A 27,769-nucleotide genomic window follows, 5' to 3' on the forward strand; every position below is an offset into this window, starting at 1 on the left:
CTTACTGAAACTTCTGTGACATGCATGTTTTATTGCTTAGTTATTATTCCATGAACATGTGTCTTGCCTCCTTAATTGGGCTATAAGCTCCTAGACATTATGGAATATGAATATTATTTATTTTTTTGGAGTCTAAAGCACTCTCAGCCCACTTCTGGGCTAATGGAAGGTGTTAAAGTGAATAAAAACAGTTTATTTGGGCCCTATGAACATATATTTGCTCAAAGTAGAACCTACCTGAATGCTCTGGGATGAATCTGTTATTTTTTCCATATAAATCATTAATGACATTTTGCTTTTTATTTCTGACATTAATTTAAAAGGCACTGGGAAAATTATTTTTGATTTGCACATGAAATAATGTACTGCTTTTCTGAATAAAAGCACGAGTCATTTTTGTTATGAACAATTTAGGTTATATATTCTATTTCTAGATAAAAGTGTTCAAAATAGGATTTTAGTGATACATATTTAAAAACAAAAATAAAATATCTTCTTGAAATTTGCCTTTGTAGTAAATTCAGTCATTCAAATTGTTTTCTCTCAAGACCCAAAAATTTTAGAGCATTGCCAGCTTTGAGTTTATCCTGAAAAAGAAAAGATTTTATTTTAAAGCATTATTTAATGGTTGTTTTAAAGTACTTAGTAAGTGTCTTTATCAGGTTTTTAAAAACTCAGTTCCCCAGTGTGAGAGAAAAATATTAGCAGGTTAAACAATGACTCTCTTGACCCATGTTTCACCCCACTGTTTTTCAAATTATATTCATATATTTGTTTTGAACAGTCTTTTAAAAGCAAAAATATAAATGGTGTGTGGTATATTTGTGCTTTTATTATTTTCCCTACTTCTCAAATATGTTGACAATCATGGACAAAAAAAGGATTTTTTTGAATTTTGAAACATGTAAATATGTATTTATGTTATAAGTAACATATAAAATGTATATTTGTTTTATGCTTATTTTTATAATAACAGTTCCTAGTGAAAGATTTCTGCAAATGCTTTTTATACAACATAATAGAATGATAAGTTTAAATATATTAGAAACAGAATTATGATATGACCCAACAATTCTACTCCTAGTTATATAGCCAAAAGAATTAAAAACAGGGACTCAGATACTTGTATGCGAATGTTCACAGCAGCCAAAAGATGGAAACAACCTAAGCATACATCAACAGATGAATAGATTTTTAAATGTGGTATATACATAAATGGAATATTCAGGCTCCAAAAGGAATGAAGTTCTTTTTTTTCTTCCAGTTTTATTGAGATATAATTGATATAGAACACTGTATAAGTTTAAGGTGTACAACATAATGATTTGACTTATGTACATCATGAAATGATCACAATAAGTTTAGTGAACATCCATCATCTCGTATAGATACATTAAAGAAACAGAAAAAAATATTTTTTCCTTGGGATGAGAACTCTTAGGATTTAGTTTCTTAATAACTTTCATATATAACATATAGCAGCATTAATTATATTTATCATGTTGTACATTACAACCCTAGTACTTATTTATCTTGTAACTGGAAGTTTGTACCTTTTAACTAACTGCCTTCAGTTCCCCCTTTGTCCTCTATTTGAAATCTAAGTTTGAAACTTGGTTGTGGCAGGAGGGGAGGAGAATTACAACAGGGAAGACCCTCTTAGGAAAATGACTTTCTTTTTACAGGACCCTCCAGTGAGTTTTAGGTCTGTAAGATAAGACAGTTGGAAAGAGTGCCCAGAAGTCATCTAGCCACCTACCACCTTCTCGGTATATGTGTTGTCCTTTCACATGGCCCTGAATAAAAAGTAAGCTCTTTTGGAGCAAGAAACGTGATACAGATGAAGAGTCTCAGAAAATTGTACAAGTATGTACATTTATAAATTTCACATGAGAAAAAGACTGCCAAGTTTTTTTTCACTCTCTCCCCAGCTATAGATTAGATCATCTCCACAGAAAGAACTCCTGTGTTTTGAGGGGTAATTTTGTGATACCCTAATTGATATATATCCCGCTTGCAAAAGGCAGGTATGTAATTGAGGGTGGAAGGAAACATGTATGGTGTCGTGTAATATCCGTACCATTAGTGTGTATCTATATATCATGACCACTTCAGGGTTCTCACACAGCCTTGCAGAGTGGGTAATTTGAGGCAGGGACCTCTTATTCAGGGTTCTTCCCAGATTCACACTTGGGCCATCCTCCTCTAAAGGAAGATTCAGAAGTGACTGTTGCTGCTGTGAGAAACTATTTGCTTTTTAAAATAGGTTGGGTGGGGCTTCCCTGGTGGTGCAGTGGTTAAGAATCCGCCTGCCAATGCAGGGGACATGGGTTTGAGCCCTGGTCTGGGAAGATCCCACATGCTGCAGAGCAACTAAGCCCATGTGCCACAACTACTGAGCCCACGTGCCACAACTACTGAAGCCCATGTGCCTAGAGCCCGTGCTCTGCAACAAGAGAAGCCACTGCAATGAGAAGCCTGCGCACCACAACAAAGAGTAGCCCCTGCTCACCACAACTAGAGAAAGCCCACACGTAGCAACCAAAACCCAAGGCAGCCAAAAATAAATAAATAAATTTATTAAAAAAAAATAGGTTGGGGGGCTTCCCTGGTGTCGCAGTGTCTGGGAATCTGCCTGGCAGTGCAGGAGATGTGGATTCGAGCCCTGGTCCGGGGGGATCCCACATGCCGCGGAGCAACTAAGCCCATGCACCACAACTACTGAGCCTGTGCTCTAGAGCCCACGAGCCACAACTACTGAGCTCGTGCGCCACAACTACTGAGCCTGTGCCCTAGAGCCCGTGAGCCACAACAAGAGAAGCCACTGCAATGAGAAGCCCGCACACCGCAACGAAGAGTATCCCCCACTCGCTGCCACTAGAGAAAGCCGGCACGCAGCAACGAAGACCCAACGCAGCCAAATAAAAATAAATAAATAAAAATAATAAAATAGGTTGGTACTGAGTATCCTTTGAAGGAGATACATTTTGGTGTGTTGGATGGAAACCTGATCCTGGAGTCTGGAGATTTGGGGTTGGGTCCATGTGCTGTAATCCAGCAGTTATATCCCTTTTGGCAAATCACTCAACCCCCAAGTCTTGTTTTTCTCCTCTGCATCTACATGGTGGAATGCATTTGCCTATCTCCCAGGCTGGTTGTGCTCATCAAATGGATTTATTTATTTCATTTAAAACTTTTTAGTGAAATTTTACCTTCATGTGGCTCAAAATTCAAAAGGTATAAAAATGTACATTTCCTTTCACTAGTGCTACCCAACCACTATTTTTTCTTTCCAGAGTTATCAGTTTCTTGTCCTTCTTCCAGAAATATTTTATGCATTTATATGTAGGTTTATAATTTTATTTCACAAATGGATAGTATACCATACACAAATGGAAGTATACTATAGGCAGTTTTTGCACCTTGCTTAACTTAATATATCTTAGAAATCGATTCTTAGTATTTTTTTATGGCTGTATAGAATCCATTGTATGGATATGTTATTATTTATTTATTCCCCTGTAGATTGTTTTTAGTTTTATTACAAACAGTGTTATAATGAGTAACCTTATACAGAATGTCATGAATTTGTGACAATATAAAATTTTTATTCAAGATTTTCTGAAAACTTGAAAGTGATAAGCACATAAAATTAAATAACAAAAGGCATGTAATAATAATTATTATTATTCCATTAAAATCTTAATCAGGATTCTTGGGGTAATCTGGTTTCAGTTTAATTTTGGTTAATGTTATAGAAAGTTTTTCATTTCTCAACCTTTGATATAAAACCTTTGATATAAAAAGTTAAAAAACTTAGTATTGCTTACTACTTTAGTAAGTATATATTTAACAATTCAAGACTTTTAGTGCCTTAAGGTGGGTAAGTGCCAAAGGAGAAACTTCCTGTTTAAAGCAGTCTGAGGTCTCCCAGTCAATAACTTGCAACTAGTATATGTCAAAATGGACCCTTGGGACTTCCCTGGTGGTCTAGTGGTAAAGAATCCGCCTTACAATGCAGGGGATGCAGGTTCGATCCCTGGTCAAGGAACTAAGATCCCACATGCCATGGGGCAATTAAACCCACACACCGCAACTACTGAGCTCACGCGCCTCAACTAGGGAGCCTGCGTGCCACAAACTACAGAGCCCACGTTCTGTGGAACCTTTGCGCCACAACTGCAGAGCCCACACGCCCTGGAGCCTGTGCGCCACAACTAGAGAAAAGCCCTGTACACCCCAAGGAAGAGCTCATGTGCCGCAACGAACGATCCCGTATGCCTCAGTGAAGATCCTTAGTGCCACAACTAAGATCCTACGCAGCCTAAAATAAAAAATAAATCTAAAAAAAAGAAAAAGGACCTTTGTTGGCATCTGTTCATGTACTTCAAGCCTACTGAGAAGATGTGATGAGCTAATATATCCTTAAAAATTAAAGCAGAGAATTAGAGTTGAAGAGAAATTTTGGATTCTAGTTTAGAAGAAAGCCAAGACTTATACAAAAGGACTATGACTAAAACTTTTGTAAGATTTGTTAAGAATTTATATATCCCCATGTTTTCATTTTTGGCCATCCCTGTCCCCTGGTAGTAATTGGCAGTGAAGTCTTAGGAAAAACTTGTTTTGTTGGGGGTGGGTGTGGGATGGGAAGGGGATGGCAAAAGAGAGGAAATCTGGGGACACTGAGTCTCATTTTAACCTCATTTTCGTTCAGGAGCCTGAGGGGCAGAATGGCAGTGGCAGCATTAAGGCACATTTAGCCACTCTAAAAGTCAAATGCTAAAAGAAAAAAAAAATCCAGTTACTTGAGGGTTCTGGATCCTTGAGTTCTGTTAATCAAGACTTTAGTCTCAATATCCAAATAACTAGAATCATTACAACTTTTGAGATTGGTAGATTTGTAACAGAAACATTAAAGGAAAAATTTAGACATTTCTCTCATTCATCTAACATGCAAATCTAAATATATTATTATTATGTGCTTCTTTACCGTTTTCTCTCTTGGCTTTATGAATTTAGTTGTACTAGATTGACTTTCAGCATTTTAACTTTCCTTTGCCCTTTAATAGGTCAGCTATTTCTGGAGATCAAGTAACAGTTCTAGGAATATTAAGTGTAACGATTTCTCTGTTCTTTGCTATCACATAGCAAAGTGCTCTGAAATCAAACACAATTAGAGCAGGAAAATTCAGGAAGAAGATCATGAAGTAAAAGGCACATACCTTTGTTTCTGCATCAAATTCTTCCATGGATTCTATCAGTTTCCCAGGTTCCAGCTCACCGAGTGGAAAGGGGTAATCGGTTCCCAAAATGACTTTATCCTGAAAAAGGAAAAAACACTTTTATCTCTAATTTTGCAGAACATCAAAGAACCTCTTGTAAATTTAATTATATTTACATATTACAAGCACTCCTATGGTAAAATAACAAATTTCTTCCTGATTAACAGAAACAAACTGATCTAAAATTTTTAAGATTTAATGGCTTCAAAACTTATTCTGACATTTTCTCCAGCAGGTGCCGCTATTAGGTCTCTTAAAGCTGCAAATCAACCCCCATCTTCCCTTGTTTTTTTTAAGTAACTGAAATGCAGAATACGCAAATATAAGAAGCAGGCGTTTATTTAATAAAACATGCTGATGTCTTCAGATGATATTAAGGATTCTATATTTCTTAAAATGATGCATTGCAGTTGACCCGCACAATTTTTGAAAATATACTGGAGTTTAAAAGGAAAACATAAAAAACAAACAACTGGATGAAAAGAAAAGAAACAAACAAACAAAAACCAACCAACCCCCCCAAACAATTACCATCTCTATAAACTAGATTGTTGTTTGCTTTTTAATGATGTAGCTTTGAAATTCTATTTGACACTTTGTACAATAAAGCACACAGGCTTGTCTGTCTACAAATAAGTAAAGCACTATGTCAAGCAATGTGCTAAATTCTAGATTGCTAGATTGGTCAACAAAACAGAAATGGGGATAGAGAAAGATCAAGATGGCAAGATCAAGGAAGATCCTGAGCTCAGCTCCTGTCACACCTAAGTTACAGCTACTTACAGGCCAACTATCTCTGAGAATGACCCGATGGCTAGCAGAAAAGATTTTTTCCATAACTAAAGATATAAAGAAAGAACCACAACTTGACAGGTAGCGGGGTGGAGACGTGGACTGTCAAGACCCACATTCCTGGCATGGTGACCCATAAGCAGGAGGAAAATCACAACTGTGGAGGTCCTCCCTGAGGATCAAGGGGTCCAAGTCCCACACTGAGTTCACCAGCCTGGTGGTCCTGCACTGGGAAGGCAAGCACCCAAAATACCTGGCTTTGAAAACCAGTGGGTGTTATGTTTAGGAGAGCTAGAGGCTGGAAACTGAGACTCCATCCTTAAAGGGCAGGTGCAAAAACTCGCTTGCTCCAAGTCCCAGTGCAGAAGCAGCCAAAAAAAAAAAAACTTTGGGGCTTCCCTGGTCGTCTAGTGGTTCCCTGGCGCAGTGGTTGAGAGTCCGCCTGCCGATGCAGGGGACACGGGTTCGTGCCCCGGTCTGTGAAGATCCCACATGCCGCGGAGTGGCTAGGCCCGTGAGCCATGGCCGCTGAGCCTGCGCGTCCGGAGCCTGTGCTCCGCAATGGGAGAGGCCACAACAGTGAGAGGCCCGCGTAACGCAAAAAAAAAAACAAAAACAACTTTGTATGATGACAGATGGTTACTAGACTTATTGTGGTGATTCATTTGTAATGTATAGAAATATATCGAATCACTATGTTGTATACCTGAGATGAATCTAACATTGTAAATTAACTATAATTTTTAAAAAGTACAATGAATAAGAATATGATATATTTTTGTAATGGAATAGTATACAGTGATAAATGAACAAATTTTGGGGAAAAAAATAGAAATGTTCCTTCTCCTTAAGAAACTCATAATCTAGTAAGAGAGACATTAAATCAATAATCAATCCATCTATCAAAATAAGAACATATTTTCAACCAGAAATTTTACTTCTAGAAAGTATCCCACCCATATGCATGTAATGGAAATACATCAAGGAAGTTAATTGCAACACTATTGTAGCAGCAAAAGACTATCAAACTAAATTATAGCATATCCAAAAATAAAAAGGAATGAAGGATACTTGCATATGCTGTAATGAAATATCACCAAGTTATATTATAAAGAGGAATGATCTCGTACAGCAGAAACTAAAACAACATTGTAAATCAACTGTACTCCAATAAAAAATTGATTAATAAGAAAAAAAACCATGATCTTGTAATTGAGAAAATACAGTGTAATAACTGTCATATGGAATTTACTAAAGTTAATTCAAATAGCATATGATATCACTTATATGTGGAATCTAAAAAAATGGTACAAATGAACCTATTTACAAAACAAATTGAGTCACAGATGTAGAAAACAAACTTATGGTTATCAAGGGGGAAAGAGGGGGAAGGGATAAACTGGGAGATTGGGATTGACATATATATACTAGTATATATAAAATAATAAGAACCTACTGTGTAGTGCAGGGAACTCTATTCAATACTCTGTAATGGCCTATATGGGAATAGAATCTAAAAAGAATGGATATATGTATATGTATAACTGACTCACTTTGCTGTACAGCAGAAAGTAACACAACATTGTAAATCAACTATACTTCAATAAAAAAATTAATTAATTTAAAAAAGAGGAATGATCTTGAAGTTATATCGTGAAGGGGGAAAACAAAGTCTAGGACAGTGTATTTGCTATGCTCATACTTCTGTTTCTACTAAGGGATCTATAGACACACAAATATATGTTTGTATGTATAAAGTCTATTTCACGAATGGTAGCCAAGAAATAAGTAACATTAGTTGTCTCCACCAATGAAGACTAGGATTCAGGGGTGTAGGAGATCCCCCCGCTTCTTTTTTTGAGATATAATTCACATACCATAAAATTCACCCTTTAAAAGTGTACAGTTCAGTGGGTCTTCATATATTCATGAATTTGTGTAATCATTCCCACTATCTAATTCCAGAACATTTTTATCACCCCAAAGTAAACCCCGTACTCATTAGCAGGCACTCCTTGTTACCTCCTTCCAGCCCCTGGAAAACACTAATTTACCTTCTGTAAAGGAGGTCCATGGAATTGCCTCTTCTGACATTTCATATGAATGGAATCAAACAGTATGTTGCCTTCTTTTCTCTTAGTATATTGTTTTTCAAGGTTTATCCATGTTGTAGCCTGAATCAGTACTTCATTCCTTTCTGGGCCAAATAATATTCCATTGTATAGATATACCACATTGTTGTTTATCCATTCATCAGATGATAGACATGTGAGTTGTTTCTACTTTTTGGGTGTTATGATATTGTTTCTCTGAACAATTGTGTACAGAGGAGTTTTTGTATGAACACGTTTTCACTTCTCCTGGGTATATACCTAGGAGTGGAGTTGCTGGATCATATGGTAAGTCCATGTTTAACATTTTGAGAAACTATTTTTCACAGTGGTTTCAGCATTCTACATTCCCAACAGCTATGTATGAGGGTCCCAATTTCTCCAAATCCTCACCAACACTTGTCATTATTCATCTTTTTGATGATGGCTATCATGGTGGGTGCAAAGTGGTATCTCACTGTGATTTTGATTTGCATTTCTGTAATGACTAATTACATTGAACATCTTTCCATGTGCTTATTGGCCATTTGTATGTCTTTGGAGAAATATCTATTTATATCCTTGGTGTCTATTCAGGCCCACGTGTTTCCTTTTTATTGTTGAGTTGTAAGAGTTCTGTATATTTTCTGAATACTAGAGACTTATCAGATGTATGATTTACAACTATTTTCTTCATTCTGTGGGCTGTCTTTTCACTGGTTGTATCTTTTGAAGCACAAATTTTTAAATTTTAATGAATTTAATCTATTTTCTTTAGTTGCTTGTGGTTTTGGCGTCATATGCAAGAAATTATTGCCTAAAAGGTCACAAAGATTTACAACTATGTTATCTTCTAAGAGTTTGTAGTTTAAGCTTTTCCCTTTAGGTCTTTGGTCCATTTTGAGTTAACTTTTGTGTATTTTGATTGTAAAGAAGAGATCCAACTTTATTATTATTATTTTTCTGTATGTGGATATTCAGTTATCCCACTATAATACATTGAAGAAATTATTCTTTCTTCATTGAATTATATTGGTACCTTTGTTCAAAATAAGTTATCTTTATGTCTGTCCTTAAGCCACTACCACACAGTTTTGATTACTGTATGTATCTGTGTTGAAAATTTTGAAATTGGGACTGTGAGTCCTCCAATTTTGTTCTTCTTTTTCAAAATCATTTTGGCCATTCTGGGTCCCTTGCATTTCCATATGAATTTTAGGATCAGCTTGTCAATTCCTGCAAAAATAAAAAAGCAAACAAGAAAACCCTGGATTTTTGATAGGGATTGCATTGAATCTATAGATCAGTGTGAGAAGTATTGCCATTTAACAATATTAAATTTTCCAACCAATGAACATGGGATGTCTTTTATTTATTTAGGTCTTCTTTAATTTTCTTCAACAATGTTTTGTAATTTAGTGTCCAAATCTTACACTTCTTTAGTTGAATTTACTCCCAAGTATTTTATTCTTCTTGATGCCATTGTAAATGGAATTGTCTCCTCAATTTCATTTATGGATTATTCAATGCTAGTGTATAGAAATACAGGTAATTTTCATATATTTATCTTGTATGTGTTTATATATATTTTGTATATTTATCCTACAACCTTACTGAATCTGTTTATTAGCCCTGATGGTTTATTTGTGGATTCTCTAGGATTTTGTGTATACAGGGTCATGTCATCTGCAAATAATTTTGCTTCTTCCTTTCCAATTTTTATGCCTTTTATTTATTTTTCTTGCTTAATTTCCCTGGCTACAATCTCCAGTACAATGCTGAATATAAGTGATAAGAGCAGAACCTTTCAATCTTTTACCATTAGGCACGATATTAGTTGTGGGTTTTTCATAGACGTTCTTTATCAGGTTGAGGAAGTTCCTTTGTACTCCTTTTTGAGTGTTTTCATCATGAAAGACTATCAGTTTGTTGAGTGCTTTTCCTGCATTTATTGAGATGATCATGTAGTTTTTGTCCTTTATTAATATGGTGTATTGACTGATTTTTGTGTGTTGAAACAATCTTGCATCTGTGGGATAAATCTCAATTGATCATGGTGTATAATTCTTATTATGTGTTGCTAGATTCAGTTTAATAAATATTGTTCAGGAAATTCACATCTGTATTCATAAGGGATATTGGTCTGTAGTTTTCTTGTGATTTCTTTTTCTGGTTTTGGAGTGTGCTGGCCTCAGAATAAACTAAGAAGTGTTGCTTTCTTTTGTACTTTTTTGAAGAGTTTGTGAAGGATTGGTTGTAATTCTTTTTTAAAAATTTGATACAATTCAGCAGTAAAGCCATCTAGTCCTGGGCTTTTCTTTGTGGACGTTTTAAAATCACTGATTCAATCTCTTTACTTATTATAGGTTTATTCAGATTTTCTATTTCTTCTTGAGTCAGTTTCTGTAGTCTTTCTAGGAATTTCTTCATTTCATTTAGGTTATCAAATTTGTTAGCACACAGTTGCTCATATTTTTCTTATAATTCTTTTTATTTCTGTAAGGTCTCTAGTAATACCCTCCTCTTTCATTTCTAATTTTAACAATTGAATCTTATCTGTTTATTTCTTGGTCAGTCTAGCTAAAGGTTTGCTAATTTTGTTGATCTTCTCAAAGACCCAAGTTTTGATTTTATTGATTTTCTTATTGTTTTTCTATTCTCTATTTCTTTTATAACTGCTTTAGTATCTGCTATTTCCTTTCTTATGCTTGTTTTGGGTTTAGCTTACTCTTCTTTTTCTAGTTTCTTAAGGTGGACATACAGGCTATTGATTTGAGATCTTTCTTCTTTTTCAATATAGGCATTTTAGAGCTATAAATTTCCTACTAAGCCCTGCTTTAGCTGCATTTCATGAGTTTTGGAAAGTTTTGTTTTATATTACATTTGTATTAAATATTTTCTAATTTCCATTGTGATTTCTTCTCTGTCTAGTGTCATTTCATTTCAGTCTGAAGGACATCCTCTAGCATTTCTTGTATGGCAAGTCTACTAGCATTGAATTCTCTTGACTTATGTTTATTTGAGAATATCTTCATTTCTCCTCATTCTTGGAGGATAGTTTTTTGTTTGTTTGTTTTTATAGATTTATTTAGATTTGGATATAGAGTTTTTTGTTTGTTTGTTTTTATAGATTTATTTATTTATTTTTGGCTACATTGGGTCTTCATTGCTGTGTGTGGGCTTTCCCTAGTTGCGGCGAGCGGGGGCTACTCTTTGTTGCATTGCACGGGCTTCTCACTGTGGTGGCTTCTCTTGTTGTGGAGCACGGGCTCTAGGTACATGGGCTTCAGTAGTTGTGGCTCGCGGGCTCTAAAGCACAGGCTCAGTAGTTGTGGTGCACGGGCTTAGTTGCTCCGCGGCATGTGAGATATTTCTGGACCAGGGCTCGAACCTGTGTCCCCTGCATTGGCAGGCAGATTCTTAACCACTACACCACCAGGGAAGCCCTGGATGTAGGGTTTTTGATGAATAGGTTTTTGTGTGTGCGTGAGCTTTAAATATGTCTTCTATGGCACAGTGGTTGAGAGTCCACCTGCCGATGTAGGGGACACGGGTTCGTGCCCCGGTCCGGGAAGATCCCACATGCCGCAGAGGCGGCTGGGCCTGCGAGCCATGGCCGCTGAGCCTGTGCGTCCGGAGCCTGTGCTCCGCAATGGGAGAGGCCACAACAGTGAGAGACCCGTGTACTGAAAAAATTAAAAAAAAAAAAAAATATATATATATATATATATGTCTTCTACTGCCTACTGGCCTCCATAGTTTTTACTGAGGGCTAAGGCTAGAGCCATAGGGAACATCAACACTGGGGGTGGAGTGCTTCCAGGAATGCAAGACAGAGGGAGAATGTCCACAGGCAGAGAGAGCCAGTGAGGCAGAGAAGGAGAGACAGAAAAAAAGTGGTATTAGAAAAAAATGCAGTGAGAGATATTTGAAGGAGAAAGTGTTTAATAAGTAATGCTTTAGAAGAGGATGAAAAAGATAAGGGCTAAAGAGTCTCTGTGGGATTTGGCAGCCTTATTAAGTGCACTTTCAGTGGAGTGATGGAGAGAAAAACAGATGCACAGGATGAAAAAGTAGATGAATGGTGAAAAAATGTTAAGTGTTGACTACACATATCTCTTAGCTTGGGTTTCTCTCATCTTTGATTATCACTCTATTTGTGCTGCTTGGGCAGTCTCATCCATAAACAAAGATCTAGTTCCTAAGCCTCAAGTCCTGGGTATATGGCAGCCTGCTGGACACTTCCACTTGGCTGCCTTACAGGCAATTAAAATGCAGCATGTTATCTAATGTTGAAGTGCTCATCTTCATATTTATGCAACATCATGTTCATTCTCATTCTCTTGTTCTCACTTTTGCATTCTCTTACTCTCCTCCCTCACCCCCTCACATCCCATCCACTTGCTCTCTGGATATCTTTTTTTACTCCTGTTTGTCCCCTGGAAGCTGACCTGTCTGTACTGTACAACAGGCTTCCTTGACCTCAGGTTTCTAGTTGGGTTTAACTAATGGGCAACATAGGCAGGAGATTAGAGAATGGAGGAAAGTGTTTATGCCCCAGATCCCTCCCTTTGGAGTCATCAACTTGGCTCCAACTAAACATCTTGGCTCCTGTTAGCAGGCCCTTTTCACAGAGCCCTCTCTGTCTTTTGGCCCGGAATGGTAATGGAGCTTTCCATACCTTTGTAAATAATCCATTTATTAATTTTTTTCTCTAGTTTTCTCAATTCAGGATGCGATCTTATTTTCTGCTGGAATCCTGCATGAGTCACACTGTGTTCCAGTTATACCAAAATCTTTATAGTTTTCTCACTTTACTAGGTTTATCCTCTGGTTGGCATGTCCTATCCAGCCCCAAACTCCTATTTTTAATTGATTAATTGATTAATTAATGTGGTGGACAACTTTTTATTTTGACAGAATTTCAAATGATTAGACAGATAGAAATGTTGCAGGCTAATTCAGGGATCTGCCATATAACCTTTACGCAGATTCACCAATTGTTTATATTTTGCCCCCTTTTCTTTATTATTTTCTCTGTATAGATATTTGTGTATCTATACAGAAACACACATTTTTCTGAACTGTATGCAAGTTGGAGACATTACAGCCCCTTACTCCTAAATAAATTAGAGTTTATTCCTAAGAAAAAAGACGTTTTCTTATGTAACCATAGTACAGTTCTTAAAATCAGAAAATTTATAAGTTGATATATATATAATATTATATCAATGTTATTATACACACACACACACACACATATATATATATACACACACATATATATAATATCACCAGTCCATACTCAGACTTTGTCAGTTATCCCAACAGTGTGCTTCATAGCTAGTTATTTTTTCCTGGTCCAAGATCCAGTTGATAATTACATTAAATTTAGTTATCATGTCTCCGAAGTTTCCCTTAATTTGGAACAGGTAATTTTTTTTTTTTTGGTCACTCTTGACTTGGATATTTTTGAAGAAGACTACAGTCCAGTTATTTTACAGAATGTCCCTCTATTCTATTTTATAGAATTTTATAGAATGTCAGTTCGTGTTTTTTTGATCTTTCCTCATGATTACATACAAATTATGCATTTGGGGTAGAAATTTTACAGAAGTGATGTTGTGTCTTTTTCACTGCATCATATCAGGGGTACATGTTACCAGTTTGTCCCAGTATTGGTGATGTTTGATCATTTAGTTAAGTTGGGACCCACCAGGTTTTTTTCCTATAAAGGCTATTTTTTTCCTTCATGATTAGTAAGTAATTTGTGGGGAGACACTTTAAGATCACATAAATATCTTGTTCCTTATCAAACTTTCACCCACTGGTTTTATCATTCAGTAATGATTTTCTTCCTGACAGTTATTGCTGATGTGAACTGTATGTGTGTGTGTCTCTCTTGTCTTGTTTCTGTTCTTTGATTTTGGCTCTTATCTCTATTTTTTCTTTCTTTCTGTCTGCTTACTTTTTTAGTTTACTTTTCTCCTTCCAGTTTCTTAAAGTGGAATCATAAATCACTGATTTTACACATTTCTTCTTTTTCTAATAGAAGCATTTAAACCTATACTTTTTTACTGAGGTATAATTGACATACCATATTATATTAGTTTCAGCTGTATAATATAATGATTTGATATTTGTATATGCTGCGAAATGATCACCACAAGTCTAGTCAACATCTGTCACCAAACATAGTTTAGCATTATTGATAAAATACTTGAGCAATTTTTTGATAGACTTTAATGAGCTTAAAAGCCCCTCCTAGGAAATTGCCCCTCCACTCAATTGACTATTAGTCTTGAAACTAGTCTAAGAACTTTAACCAATAATGCAAAAAGGCTAATTGTCCTTAACTAGATAGTCATCTCCTTCTTTTTTAAAATCCAGTCTAACAATAGTTGTCTAACCATTTTTCCCCATGAAATGTCTCGGCCAAGATAGAATCTTTGAATTGGGCTTTTCAGAAAGCCTCTTTGTTTGAAATAAAACTCTGACCTATGCTTATAATCAATCTGAGAGTGGCTTTGTGTATTGAAGGAATGAAGGCTTGAATGTACAAAAGAGGAAAGTCTGATTGTTACTAGGCCTGAAATATTAAATGTATAAATGCTCTCAATTTGAGCTGAGGATAAATGATTCTTTGATTTCTACTAGAAAAAAAGGATTTTCCTAGGTTTTATGAATACATTTACATGAAATAATGTGGGGAAGTATATAATAAAATTTAGAGGAAGGCCACGATAGACTCACAACTCTATCTCTAGATTCCTGTATTCATGTACTGTATTAAAACCAAGCAAATACACCTGCTGGTAGAAGCCCTAAAGACCCAAAGTTATGTCTCCTCACATCTGTGCCAACAGCTGATCTCGTTCTGAACTGCCTGCTTGGTATTCCCTGGAGGTTCATTTGTCCTTATTTCTACTCCTCTTGCTAAAAGTTGTTTACAATTCCAAAACACAACATAATTTTAAAAAGTCCCATGCTTACATTACATTTGTCAATCACATTAACATGAAATTGAAATCTAGAAAATAATTTTTCTTTCTAGTCAGGAATTCTTCCATTCCCAGTATTATGGCCTTCTCAGATATAAATACATTTCAAGCGGGGAGGGGTCTGTTCTGTTCTGATGAGAAGAAAGCAAACGATTTTAAAGCCGAAATGTAATTCATTCTTCCTCTGCAATTCATTCTTCCTCTGCAATTCATTCTTCCTGGTTAAGACACTTCCCTGTTCACCTAACTTGAGTTTGAAAGCCTATTGTAGAACACCAAACTTATAGTTTGGCAGTATTTAATTATTATTTAATAGCTACTCTTCACAACTCCTCTCCATAGGAGGTTAATTATCCACTTGTGATAATCTGGTTTGTAAATTTTTCATACCTGTTATCTATCTATGTACCTTTTATTGATATCTTCTGATAAACTTTTGACCATTTCTAACTTGCTAGTGATTTCTTAAGGGAGAGGGAAGTAGGCATAAAAAACCTGGAAGTGAAGTTCTTGTTAACTGCATTTCTTGTTCAGAGAAGGGATAGTAGCAGGGAAAGGGTGGGGAGAAGAGATTCCTTAAAAGGCAAACGGTCCTATAGGATAAAGGTCACATACTCCATCACTTGATAGATGCTTAATAAACACTTCTTGAGTTTAAAAAAAAAATTTTTTTTATAAATTTTTAATTTACTTATTTTTGGTGGCGTTGGGTCTTCGTTGCTGTGTGCGGGCTTTCTCTAGTTGCGGCGAGTGGGGCCTACTCTTCGTTTCGGTGCACAGGCTTCTCATTGCGGTGGCTTCTCTTGTTCCGGAGCACAGGCTCTAGGCACGCGGACTTCAGTAGTTGTGGCACACAGGCTCAGTAGTTGTGCCTCGTGGGCTCTAGAGCGCAGGCCCAGTAGTTGTGGCGCACGGGCTTAGCTGCTCCGCGGCATGTTGGATCTTCCCGGACCAGGGCTTGAACCCGTGTCCCCTGCATTGGCAGGCGGATTCTTAACCACTGCGCCACCAGGGAAGTCGTAAAAATACTTTTTGTATTGCTATTTCTACCACCTGTTATAACTGCAAATTGTGATTTAAATGGATGCAGAGTCCTGGTTAAGGAAGCGTAGCATATGGCCTTGGATGACTGTTGCCTCATTTCCCACTGATCCAAGCTCTCTGGTATACCCAAGACTCTTGTGACATCTCAGGCTCCCAAGTAGCATACCTGTTCCTGGCCTCCCAAAAGCTAGAACTTTCTTCCTTCTTCTTCCTTCTTGTCTGTGATCCAGGATTCTGTTCCCTTGGGATTGACCATAATCATGAACCAATTTTTAAGGACATCTGTGCTACTGTAATATTTGACAACATCTACATTTTAGTAGGACCTTTCTAAAGACTCTATTAAACCCAGAGGAATAATTCTAATGGTAGGCATTTTAGGTAGCGTGGCTGCCTCTTCTAGGGTCCTAAAATTATACCTTTTCAACAGCCACTGGCTTCCTTTATTAGGCAGGAAAGCAGTGGATAATCCTGATTGATTTCTCCACAGCAACACTGCCCCAATGTGCATTTTCCTTCCCAAAGCCAGCTGCACACACTCCCTATGAAGTCAAAGACTTACTGAGCTGATAATAATAGTAATTAATATTCCTTCCAGGGAAAAGAAATAAACTGCTCATCTGCTGGGATGCATTAACTTTTTCACATTTTCAGGGAATGTTGCAAGCACTGAAAGATGTGGCTTACTGAAGAAACTCAAATAGTGGAAGAGAATTCATTTGTCTTCTGGAAAAGGAACGATTAACTATCTTCTCATTTAGCATATTTCATTAGTAGCATTTTGCAATAAATACAACACACCTCTATTATAACATAGTTATTACAGACCTTCTAGTATATCAAGGATTCAGTTTGTTCCCTGAGACATAATTTCCTCACTAAGGAGCCTGATTTAATTCAATCAGTGCAGGGTAAGATTAGCCTTATACCCACAAGATCATTACATAAGTTACAAATATTAACACCTACTGTGCATAAAGCACTAACATTTGTACAGTCCTTTGGCATCATGTTATATTAGCCTCTCCCATCAACTTTGTCTGGTTATCATCTCCATTTTACAGTTGAGGAAACTGAGGCTGAGAGGGTAAGTGACTTGATATTAAAGGTCACCCAGCTAACAAGCAGTAGAGCCAGGACTTGAACTGTTTCTCACATCCCACAACTTCGTGAGAAGGTAGTAAGTTATATTCTTGTTCTCAGGAATCTTACAGGCATCAAAAAGGGTTCCACTCTGTTGAGGACTGCAGCACACAGAAAACATCACTTAACCAGAATACTTACAGACAGAATGTTAAAATACATTTAAATTTCAAGTCAGGGTGGAAATACTTAAAATTCACAGGGTATACTCCACTGCCCCCACTAGCCCTAGAAATAATCAAGTCTTTGGTGTTAAAGGACCTTTTCATTGCTTCCAGATCATGTTAACCCTTTAGAATAGCTGAATAGAGCAGTCCTGAATGTTAAAGAGGTAGATGGCCTGGAAAAGGAATGGAGAAAAAACTTTGGCTTTTGGGCCTGACCGGTCTCTAGTTTAGGTTCATTTTCTAACCCACAGATCAAATGCCCAAGACAAGATCACATGTATGCCTACTGTAAAAATTGGGGCATAAAATGTCCCAAAATAACATTGTTACTTCTAAAAGTGAACAATTTATTTTACTCTAAGATAAAATACTTTCTATTTTGTGGAACAGGTGTTTCTGGTTTCTCTTTTAAAAATAAAAGAACATATGAATAGATATTTTGGTTTGGGTGGTTGAAAGTCTATCTTGCAGAGAAAGGCCTCTTCATTTTTTAAAAAAATTGAGGTGAAATTCACATAACATAAAAATTAACCATCGTAGGGCTTCCCTGGTGGCGCAGTGGTTGAGAGTCTGCCTGCTGATGCAGGGGACACAGGTTCGTTCCCCGGTCCGGGAAGATCCCACATGCCGCGGAGCGGCTGGGCCCGTGAGCCATGGCCGCTGAGCCTGCGCGTCCGGAGCCTGTGCTCTGCAACGGGAGAGGCCCCAACAGTGAGAGGCCCCGGTACCGCAAAAAAAAAAAAAAAAAAAATAACCATTGTAAAGTGTATACTGTGGTGACATTTAGTACATTTACAGAGTTGTGCAACCATCAGCACTATCTTGTTCTAAGACATTTTCACACTCTCAGAGGAGACCTTATGCACATTAAGAAGTCACTCTCCATTCCCACCCACCCCCTGGCAACCACTATTCTGCTTCGTGTTTCTGTGGGTTTATCTATAGTAGATTTTTCATATAAATGGAATCATACAGTACGTGACCTTTATGTCTGACTTCTTTCACTTAGCATGTTTTCAAGGTCCATTCATGTTATAGTGTGTATCAGTATATCATTTCTTTTTATGGCTGAATATAATATTTCATTGTATGGATATACAACATTTTGTTTATTCATCCATCTGTTGATGGACATTTGGGTTGTTTCTACCTTTTGGCTATTGCAAATAATGCTGTTATGAACATTTGTGTACAAGCATTTGCTTGAAAACCTGTTTTCAATTCTTTGGGGTATAGACACAGGAGTGGCATTGTTGGGACATGCTAATTCTGTGGTTAACTTTTTATAGATTTGCTAAACTGTTTTCCACAGCAGCTGCACCATTTTATATTCCAACCAGCAACGTACAAGAGTTCCAATATCTTCACATTTTTGTCAACATTTTCTACTTTTTAAAAAAAATTATAGGGATCTTGGTAAGGATGAGAATTGGTATCTCATTGTGGTTTTGATTTGCCTTTTCCTAATGACCAGTGATGCTGAACATCTTTACAAGTGCTTGTTAGCTATTCATATAGAGTACTTATATATTTGGATACAAGTCCCTTATCAGGTATATGACCCTCTAGTGAATTTTTCATTAAAGTTATTGTACTTTTCAGGTCTAGAATTTTTATTTGGTTTCATGTTATAATTTCTATCTGTTTATTGATAGTCTCTTTTGGTTCAGTCATTGTTCTCCTGGTTCCCTTTAGTTCTTAGTCTATGATTTTCTTTATTTCTTTGATCATATTTAAGGCTGTTAATTTAAAGTCATTGTCTAGTAAGTCCAATGTTTTTCCAGTGACAGTTTCTGTTAATTTCTTTCTTTTTTTTTTTTTTTTTGCGGTACGCGGGCCTCTCACTGTTGTGGCCTCTCCCATTGTGGAGCGCAGGCTCCACGGCATGGGGGATCTTCCCGGACTGGGGCACGAACATGCATCCCCTGCATCGGCAGGCAGACTCTCAACCACTGTGCCACCAGGGAAGCCCAATTTCTTTTTTTCATGGGAATGTGCTGTACTTTCTTTTTTCTTTGCATACCTCAATTTTTTTGTTGAAACTGGACATTTTGAATAGTATAATGTGGTAACTTTGGTAATCAGATTCTTCCTTCTCTGGGTTTGTTCTTGTTCCTTTGTGTGCTTTGTATTTGCTTATTCAGTGACTTTTGCAAACTATTTTTAAAGACTTATTCTTTGTTGTATATGCTCTCTGCAGTCTGTTCCTTAAGCTTGTGGTCAGCTCATGTTTTGATAAGATGTTCTTAAATGCCTAGAGCAAAAAGAGAACCAAAGAAAGACAAGGGAAAAAACCTCTCTCGGCCTTCGCAGATTGGCTCTGTGTTGGGCCTTCCTCTAATGCTTGGCCAGGCCATTTACAACTCCACCCTAGCATTCACACCCTGCTGATACTGAGCCTAAAGATCAGAGAGAGATTAAAGCTTAGGTTCCTGTCATGTCTTTTCTGAGCATGTGTCCTGCTCTCGGCATGTGCTTGGCTTTCTAGACTCTTCCCTCTTTCTATCTTGTTCCCTCTTCACTTTTGATTAAATTGCCATAGAAGATCCAAGCCTTATTTTACATCATTGCTTCAGAAGGAGACACATTTTGTTTGTTGTGAACTTTAATTTAGTAGAATTTTTTTCCCTTTATCTCAATTTTGTAGTGATTGTGTAATTCTGAGGTTCCAACATTTCAAGATGAATGAAAGATCTTGCAAATTGATTGATGCTGTCACAGTTGTTCTCACTGTAGTTTCATTCTTGAAAGTCTGTATGTACCTTTGTCAAATGCTTTTATTGAGCACTTACTGTGGGACTGGAATTGTGTTATATACTTTATGTGGTTTTCTTATCTAACGCTGTCTACAACCCCAAGAGTTAGGTACTATTATTATCTGTATTTTATTGATAAGGAAACAAGTTTAGAGAGTTCAAATAATTTACTCATATCTCTCACAGCTATGACTATGTTGTATAGCATTAAACTCTTAAGCATCATTTACTGTTTGCTTCACAAGAATGGGATTTCTAGGACTTCTTTTTTTCCACTTTATCTTCATTTCTATTTTTATTTCTACTCTTAATTGTATTATCATTTTTTACCACATTTCTCAGGCATGCAGAAACAAATCAGCAAACTAACAGAAACCACTGGAAAGTACAAACTACAAACAAAAGACTAACAGCAGTAGTGAATTCAATTTGGAATAGAATGCTATGTGTGAATAACATAGGGATAGTCCTGTAGTTCCTCCATTTCTAGAAGAAAATTCTAATGATACTTGGTTGTAGATGAAGCTTAGATATTTAGAAACTTAGGAAACAGACACTCTCATTAAAAGAGTTTATTGGACACCTTATCTTTGATAAAGGTGGCAGGAATGTACAGTGGAGAAAGGACAGCCTCTTCAATAAGTGGTGCTGGGAAAACTGGACAGGTACATGTAAAAGTATGAGATTAGATCACTCCCTAACACCATACACAAAAATAAGCTCAAAATGGATTAAAGACCTAAATATAAGGCCAGACACTATCAAACTCTTAGAGGAAAACATAGGCAGAACACTCTATGACATAAATCACAGCAAGATCCTTTCTGACCCACCTCCTAGAGTAATGGAAATAAAAACAAAAATAAACAAATGGGACCTAATGAAACTTCAAAGCTTTTGCACAGCAAAGGAAACCATAAACAAGACCAAAAGACAACCCTCAGAATGGGAGAAAATATTTGCAAATGAAGCAACCGACAAAGGATTAATCTCCAAAATTTACAAGCAGCTCATGCAGCTCAATAACAAAAAAACAAACAACCCAATCCAAAAATGGGCAGAAGACCTAAATAGACATTTCTCCAAAGAAGATATACAGACTGCCAACAAACACATGAAAGAATGCTCAACATCATTAATCATTAGAGAAATGCAAATCAAAACTACAATGAGATATCATCTCACACCAGTCAGAATGGCCATCATCAAAAAATCTAGAAACAATAAATGCTGGAGAGGGTGTGGAGAAAAGGGAACACTCTTGCACTGCTGGTGGGAATGTGAATTGGTTCAGCCACTATGGAGAACAGTATGGAGGTTCCTTAAAAAGCTACAAATAGAACTACCATATGACCCAGCAATCCCACTACTGGGCATATACCCTGAGAAAACCGAAATTCAAAAAGAGTCATGTACCAAAATGTTCATTGCAGCTCTATTTACAATAGCCCGGAGATGGAAACAACCTAAATGCCCATCATCGGATGAATGGATAAAGAAGATGTGGCACATATATACAATGGAATATTACTCAGCCATAAAAAGAAACGAAATTGAGCTATTTGTAATGAGGTGGATAGACCTAGAGTCTGTCATACAGAGTGAAGTAAGTCAGAAAGAAAAAGACAAATACCGTATGCTAACACATATATATGGAATTTAAGAAAAAAAATGTCATGAAGAACCTAGGGGTAAGGCAGGAATAAAGATGCAGACCTCCTAGAGAACAGACTTGAGGTTATGGGGAGGGGGAAGGGTGAGCTGTGACAGGGCGAGAGAGAGTCATGGACATATACACACTAACAAACGTAGTAAGGTAGATAGCTAGTGGGAAGCAGCCGCATGGCACAGGGATATTGGCTCGGTGCTTTGTGACAGCCTGGAGGGGTGGGATAGGGAGGGTGGGAGGGAGGGAGACGCAAGAGGGAAGAGATATGGGAACATATGTATATGTATAACTGATTCACTTTGTTATAAAGCAGAAACTAACACACCATTGTAAAGCAATTATACCCCAATAAAGATGTTAAAAAAAAAAGAGTTTATTTACTGCAATGCTTATATGCTATTAAAAACAATTTTAATGCCTCAAATGGTGTTTCTAATAATGACAAGGCACTATGTCAAAGATGCATATTTGAACAAAATTGTTTCATGAAATGTAAATGTGGAAAAGTAATATTTATAAACTAAGTTATGTGATTTTAGATGTTCTAGTTGAATTAATAGATTAACTTTTAGAAGTAGAAAAAGGGTGGTCCAGTAGTTAGGATGCCACACTTTCACTGCCCAGGGCACGGGTTCCATCCCTGGTAGGGGAGCTGGGATCCCACAAGCCGTGAGGCGTGGCCAAAAAAAAAAAGTAGAAAAAAAAATCTTAAGACTCTGAAGATGTGCATATCATCTCTCGTCCTTCCACCTTCAACCCAAGCCAGAGAGAGGACTAGAATATTCTTTAACTTCTGAAAATCTAGCCAGACCCCTTCTATTGCTGTAGTTTCTGCTGACCTCTAATTGCCTATAACCATGAAAATGACTTCAGGGAGTTGGAAGCTGGGCTATAGGTGGATGCAATATAGGTAAGATAATTTTGTTAGCGAAAAGGAGGAAAGCTCAAGACCAGTATTAATACATGCACGCAAACTGGTCTTTCAGTTGTCCATGATGACCTAAGGAGCTTACCCCAGAATGTAAATCAATGCACTGCTTCCTTTACTGAAAAAGTCTTGCTATTAAAAACAAAAGTCAGTTAAACTAAATGGTGTCTTTAGTGACTCAGTTTGCATTCTGGCACAAGTTCCTTTTCTCATCATGGGCTGGTAACAAACTCTTTGTGGACTGGTATTGGTCTGAGGATCACAATTTGAAACCCCGTTAAAAAGACGGTAAAGTGCATTTTGAAGAGCATATAGCCACAAGGACAAAGAGAACAGGATAGAAGAACTAAGAAGAAAACTTCAGAAACTGGAAAGCAGTTGGATAATAGTAACTAACTTTAGAAGACCAAGAAAGAAATTCTTAGCTAGTATGAGATAAGCCAAAAAGTAACCTGGCTTATATCACCAAGCCCCCAAATATATGTAATTGATAGCACCAGGTGCCTCTGGAAGTAGAGACAAAGAACTAACAACAGGAGGATTCATTGTAAGCCTGTTTCAGAAGCAGTTAGACCCTAGATCATCTCCCTAAGTCCAGTGTCTGCTTTCCCCTCATCCTGGCAAAAGACTGGTCGTTTAGTCTCAAAAGGGGATGAAAGGATCAGAGAGTCTCTGAACTGGGAGATATCAGGCATAGTGGAGAGTGTGGAATGTTCTGAAAGCAAAAGGTTAATGAAAGTTTATTTATTAAAAATCGAGCATCCCAGGGACTTCCCTGGTGGTCCAATGGTTGGGACTCCATGCTTCCATTGCAGAGGGTGTGGGTTCAACCCCCGGTCAGAGAACTAAGATCCCACATGCCACACAGTGTGGCCAAAAAGTAAAAAAAAAAAAAAAAAAATTTAATTAAAAAAAAATTTTTTTAAATTGAGCATCCCAGCCTTTATTCCCTACTCAGTTCCCAGGATGCTGGCAACCGGGCCTTTACCATTCAGGTAAGAGATTGAAAGAGCTCTGGGAAAGTGATAAATCAAAAAGGAAAGACCAGATTTCTGGAGTTTCAAAAGAACATGGCTCAGTTGGATTACTCTATAGAGAAAACCACACTTGACAGGCCCCATCCATATGCAGAGACTTCCAGTCATCCTTTTAGTGACCGCTCTTAAATATGAGCAGACAGCCAAGGATTATAGACATTTGAGGAAAGCATTTAATATGAAAGACTGAGACTTAAAAAAAAAAAAAGACAAAAAGCCAATTGGAGGAAGGCTTGTGGGGAGAAGTACATTTCCCAAAATTACTAATACTTTTAGAGAGATAAAAGATATTGAACTCAATCAACAAGAACAGGATGCTTTAAAAAAGTTTACAGAACAAGAACAGTAACAACAGCTCTTTCAAATTAAACAAATTAAAAAGCCAATTAAATAAAAGGATTTATTAATAAAGTTGAGGAAATATCCCAGAAAGTAAAACAAAAGCTCAAAAAGGGGAGGTGTAAGACAGAAGAAAAATAAGGTTCAACTTTAGGAACTCCAGAAAGAGAAAACAGAGGGAAGGAAGTCATTAAAGAAATAAATTAAGAAGATTTTACAGAATAAAAGGGCTCACCAAATGTCTAGCATAATGGATGAAAACAGTCCCATACTGAGTAACATCACTGAGAAATTTTAGGACAAAAAGAAAATCTTAGAGTCTTTGAGATTGGGAGTGAAGGGGAAAGAAGTAGGTTTTATATGAAGTTTCAAGGATTAGACTGGAGTTACATTACTCAACAGCAACTCTGGAAGCCATAATACATAAAGACATAAAAATGTCTTTAAAATTACTCAGGAAAACAGTTGCCAAGCTAGAATTATATACCTAGCCAAACAATTAACTCACTGTAAGGGAAGAATAAAGACATACTGAAATAACCAAGGTTTCAAAAATTTCATCTCCCATACTGTCTTTCTTAGAAAGTTATTGGAAGATGTTCCCTACCAAGATGAAGGAATAAAGCAAGAAATTGGAAAATCATAGGGCTCAGGAAGCAGGGAACCCAATGTGAGAGAGAGAGAGAGAGAGGGAGAGAATGTGAGGAGTACAAAGGGGAGATTCAAGATGACAGCTGTGCAGCAGGTCTAAATAGCAGCCCAGTCCATATTAGAGCAAGTCAGAGACTCCTGAATATATTTTTTCAAGAAGAAGGAATTAATAGACTACTGTACCTGATGTGTTTAAGTGTACTGAGAGGAGAGTTATAAAATTGGTGGAGAGGTTGGGGTTAAGTTAGTGTAAAGTAGTGTGCAAAAAAGAAGTAAAGGGTGAAAGAATGAAAGATAGATAGATATTATTGGGCTGCAGTCATCTCATTGAACCTCATAAGAAACCCTGAACCCGAATTGCCCAGCCATGGGGTTCCTGGATTCCTGACTCAGAGGAAATGAATGAGATAATAAATATTCATTGTTGTTTTAAAGCTAACCTAAGTTTTAGGTTAATGTATTATGTAGCAATAGATAACTAATACAGATTTTGGTACCTGGAAGTAGGCTGTTGCCATAATGAAAACTTAAAAATGTGGGAGTGGCTTTGGAACTGATTAGTGGGAGGAAGTTGGAAGGACCTTGAGATAGTGGAAGACTGAAGATCCTTGTAAAGACTGTTATTAGAAGCTTGATAACCTGTGAGGTTACCAGTAAAGACTTTAAGGAGAATGAGGAAAATGTTATTGGAAACTAGAGGAAAGGAGATCCGTGCTATGCTGTGGCAAAAAAAAAAAAAGTAGCAACACGGTCACCTACAGTAATATGCAAAGTAGAAAATATATTTAATAAACTGGGTGATAGAGCTAAGGAAATTTCCAGACAAAGTGTTAGAAGTGCTGCATGGCTGCTTCTTGCTGCTTATAGTAAAATGCAAGGGGAGTGCCTTAAAGGAAGGACTATTAAATATAAAGGAGCCAGGAACTGTTGGGTTTGAAAATTCCCAGCCCCTCCAATGGCAAATGATGCTAAAATTAGAGATGGCTTTCTGGCAAAGATTAACTCCAGGGCACAATCAGAAAAATATAGTCTAAAAATGAAGCCAAGATATGACTATAATATCTGTGTTATGACCTCAAGAGATTTAAGGCAGTGCCTCAAAGAACCAGTGTCAAACACTTAAGAGTGTTGTTCCTCAGCAGCCTTTGCAGAAAAGGGCTTTTCTCAGAGATTTGTGGGTAGGGCTTTTGCCTAATGGTTTGAAACCTAATAAGATTCACGAAAGACCTGCAAAGTTTTTTTGTTTGTTTTTTCTTAAACTTTGTTACCGTTTAATCATTGACAATGTTCTCTACACTAACGCCACATTCGTAGTCATCAGTGCTGTTATGATCTGCAAAGTTTTTAAGAGAATTGTATTAGCAGAAACACCAGCAGGATTGAAAGGAATGGATAGAATAAAATGAAAAGAAGCTTTCGAGCCTCAAAAGTTGTAGGGGCATGAAGCAGTCTGTAGAAACTACTCAGCCGCAAATATGGGCTCCCTTTCATGGAAAAGGAGGGATGACTCAGAGGGTAGAACCAAGAGCTGTGGAGAATCATTCCTGTATTCTGAGTTCTAATCAAGGAACTACTAACATGTGCCCAATGGATTTCAGATTTGCTAGTTACTAGTAACTCCTCTAAACCTCCTGATTTTCCCCTTTTGGAGTGGAGGGTGTATAGCAACTATCCTTTGCATGTCTCACCATTTTATAGTGTTGCATGAGTGTGTGCTGGGTAAAGAACTTGTCTCTGTGGTTCACAAATCTTAAGGTTGAGAGAAACTGTGCATGAGGAGCGTCATCCCTGAGTTACTTTAAGTGGTGAGATCCTGGACTTTAAGCTGATGCTGTAAATGAATGAGACTTTGGGGTGGTGTGGGAGGACTAAAGGTAGTTTGCATTTAGGTGGCTGGAGTGTGGGGTGTGGTGGTTTACAAACATGTCTTCAACAGGTGGAGCTGGGCTGCCCTGGGGGTGCAGTGGATAAGCATCCACCTGCCAATGCAGGGGACACGGGTTCCAGCCCCGGTGCGGGAAGATCCCACGTGCCACGGAGCAACTAAGCCCGTGTGTCACAACTACTGAGCCCATGTGCCACAACTACTGAGCCTGCACTCTAGAGCCCGTGAGCCACAACTACTGAACCCACGTGCCACAACTACTGAGCCTGCGTTCTAGAGCCCACGTGCCTCAACTACTGAGCCCATGTGCCACAACTACTGAGCCTGTGCTCTAGAGCCCACGAGCCACAACTACTGAGCCCACGCGCCACAACTACTGAAGCCCATGCGCCTAGAGCCCATGCTCTGCAACAAGAGAAGCCACCACAATGAGAAGCCTGCGCACCGCAACGAAGAGTAGCCCCGCTATCTGCAACTAGAGAAAGCCCGTGCGCAGCAACGAAGACCCAACACAGCTGAAACAAATAGGTGGAGCCGAATTCCATTCCACTTGAATGTGGGCCAGATTTAGTGACTTGCTTCTGATGAATAAAATGCGGCAGAAGTGATGTGACGTGGCTTTTGAGGGTAGGTCATAAAAGGATAGCTTCTGCCTGGCGCACACTCCATCTCTCTCTTGTTCTCCTTTCCTCTGCCACCTCCGTCTCTCTTTCAGATCACTTATTCTTTAGGAAAGCCAGCTGCCATGTTGTGAAGACACTCAAGCAGCTCTTTGGAGAGTAGAGGGACCCAGATGAGGAGGAACTGAGGCTTCCTGCCAAAACCCAGCACCAGTGTGCCAGTAATATGTAAAATAAATCCTTCAGCCCTGGTCAAGCCTTCAGGTGACTGCAGCTTTGACTGACAACTTGCTGCAACCTTGTGAGAAATCCTGAAATGGCTGAGCTGTTCCTAAATTCCTGGCACAGAGACCATATGAGATAGT

The 27,769-nt window shown here is 37.7% G+C and overlaps 1 protein-coding gene across 2 annotated transcripts in view; it reads right to left on the reverse strand.

Annotated features, from left to right (window-relative positions):
• Positions 1-524: 524 nt before the first annotated feature.
• ACMSD (aminocarboxymuconate semialdehyde decarboxylase) overlaps positions 525-27,769 on the reverse strand; it is a 63,472-nt gene continuing 36,227 nt past the window's right edge. For both annotated transcript variants that reach the window (XM_030850104.2, XM_030850105.2), the window contains 2 exons: positions 5,223-5,321; positions 525-587 (listed from right to left, as the gene is read on the reverse strand). In XM_030850104.2, coding sequence (XP_030705964.1) covers positions 525-587; positions 5,223-5,321 — 162 coding nt within the window. The remainder of the gene's footprint in view (positions 588-5,222; positions 5,322-27,769) is intronic.

Source organism: Globicephala melas, chromosome 7 (genome assembly GCF_963455315.2).
Source record: "Globicephala melas chromosome 7, mGloMel1.2, whole genome shotgun sequence".
Classification (NCBI taxonomy): domain Eukaryota; kingdom Metazoa; phylum Chordata; class Mammalia; order Artiodactyla; family Delphinidae; genus Globicephala; species Globicephala melas.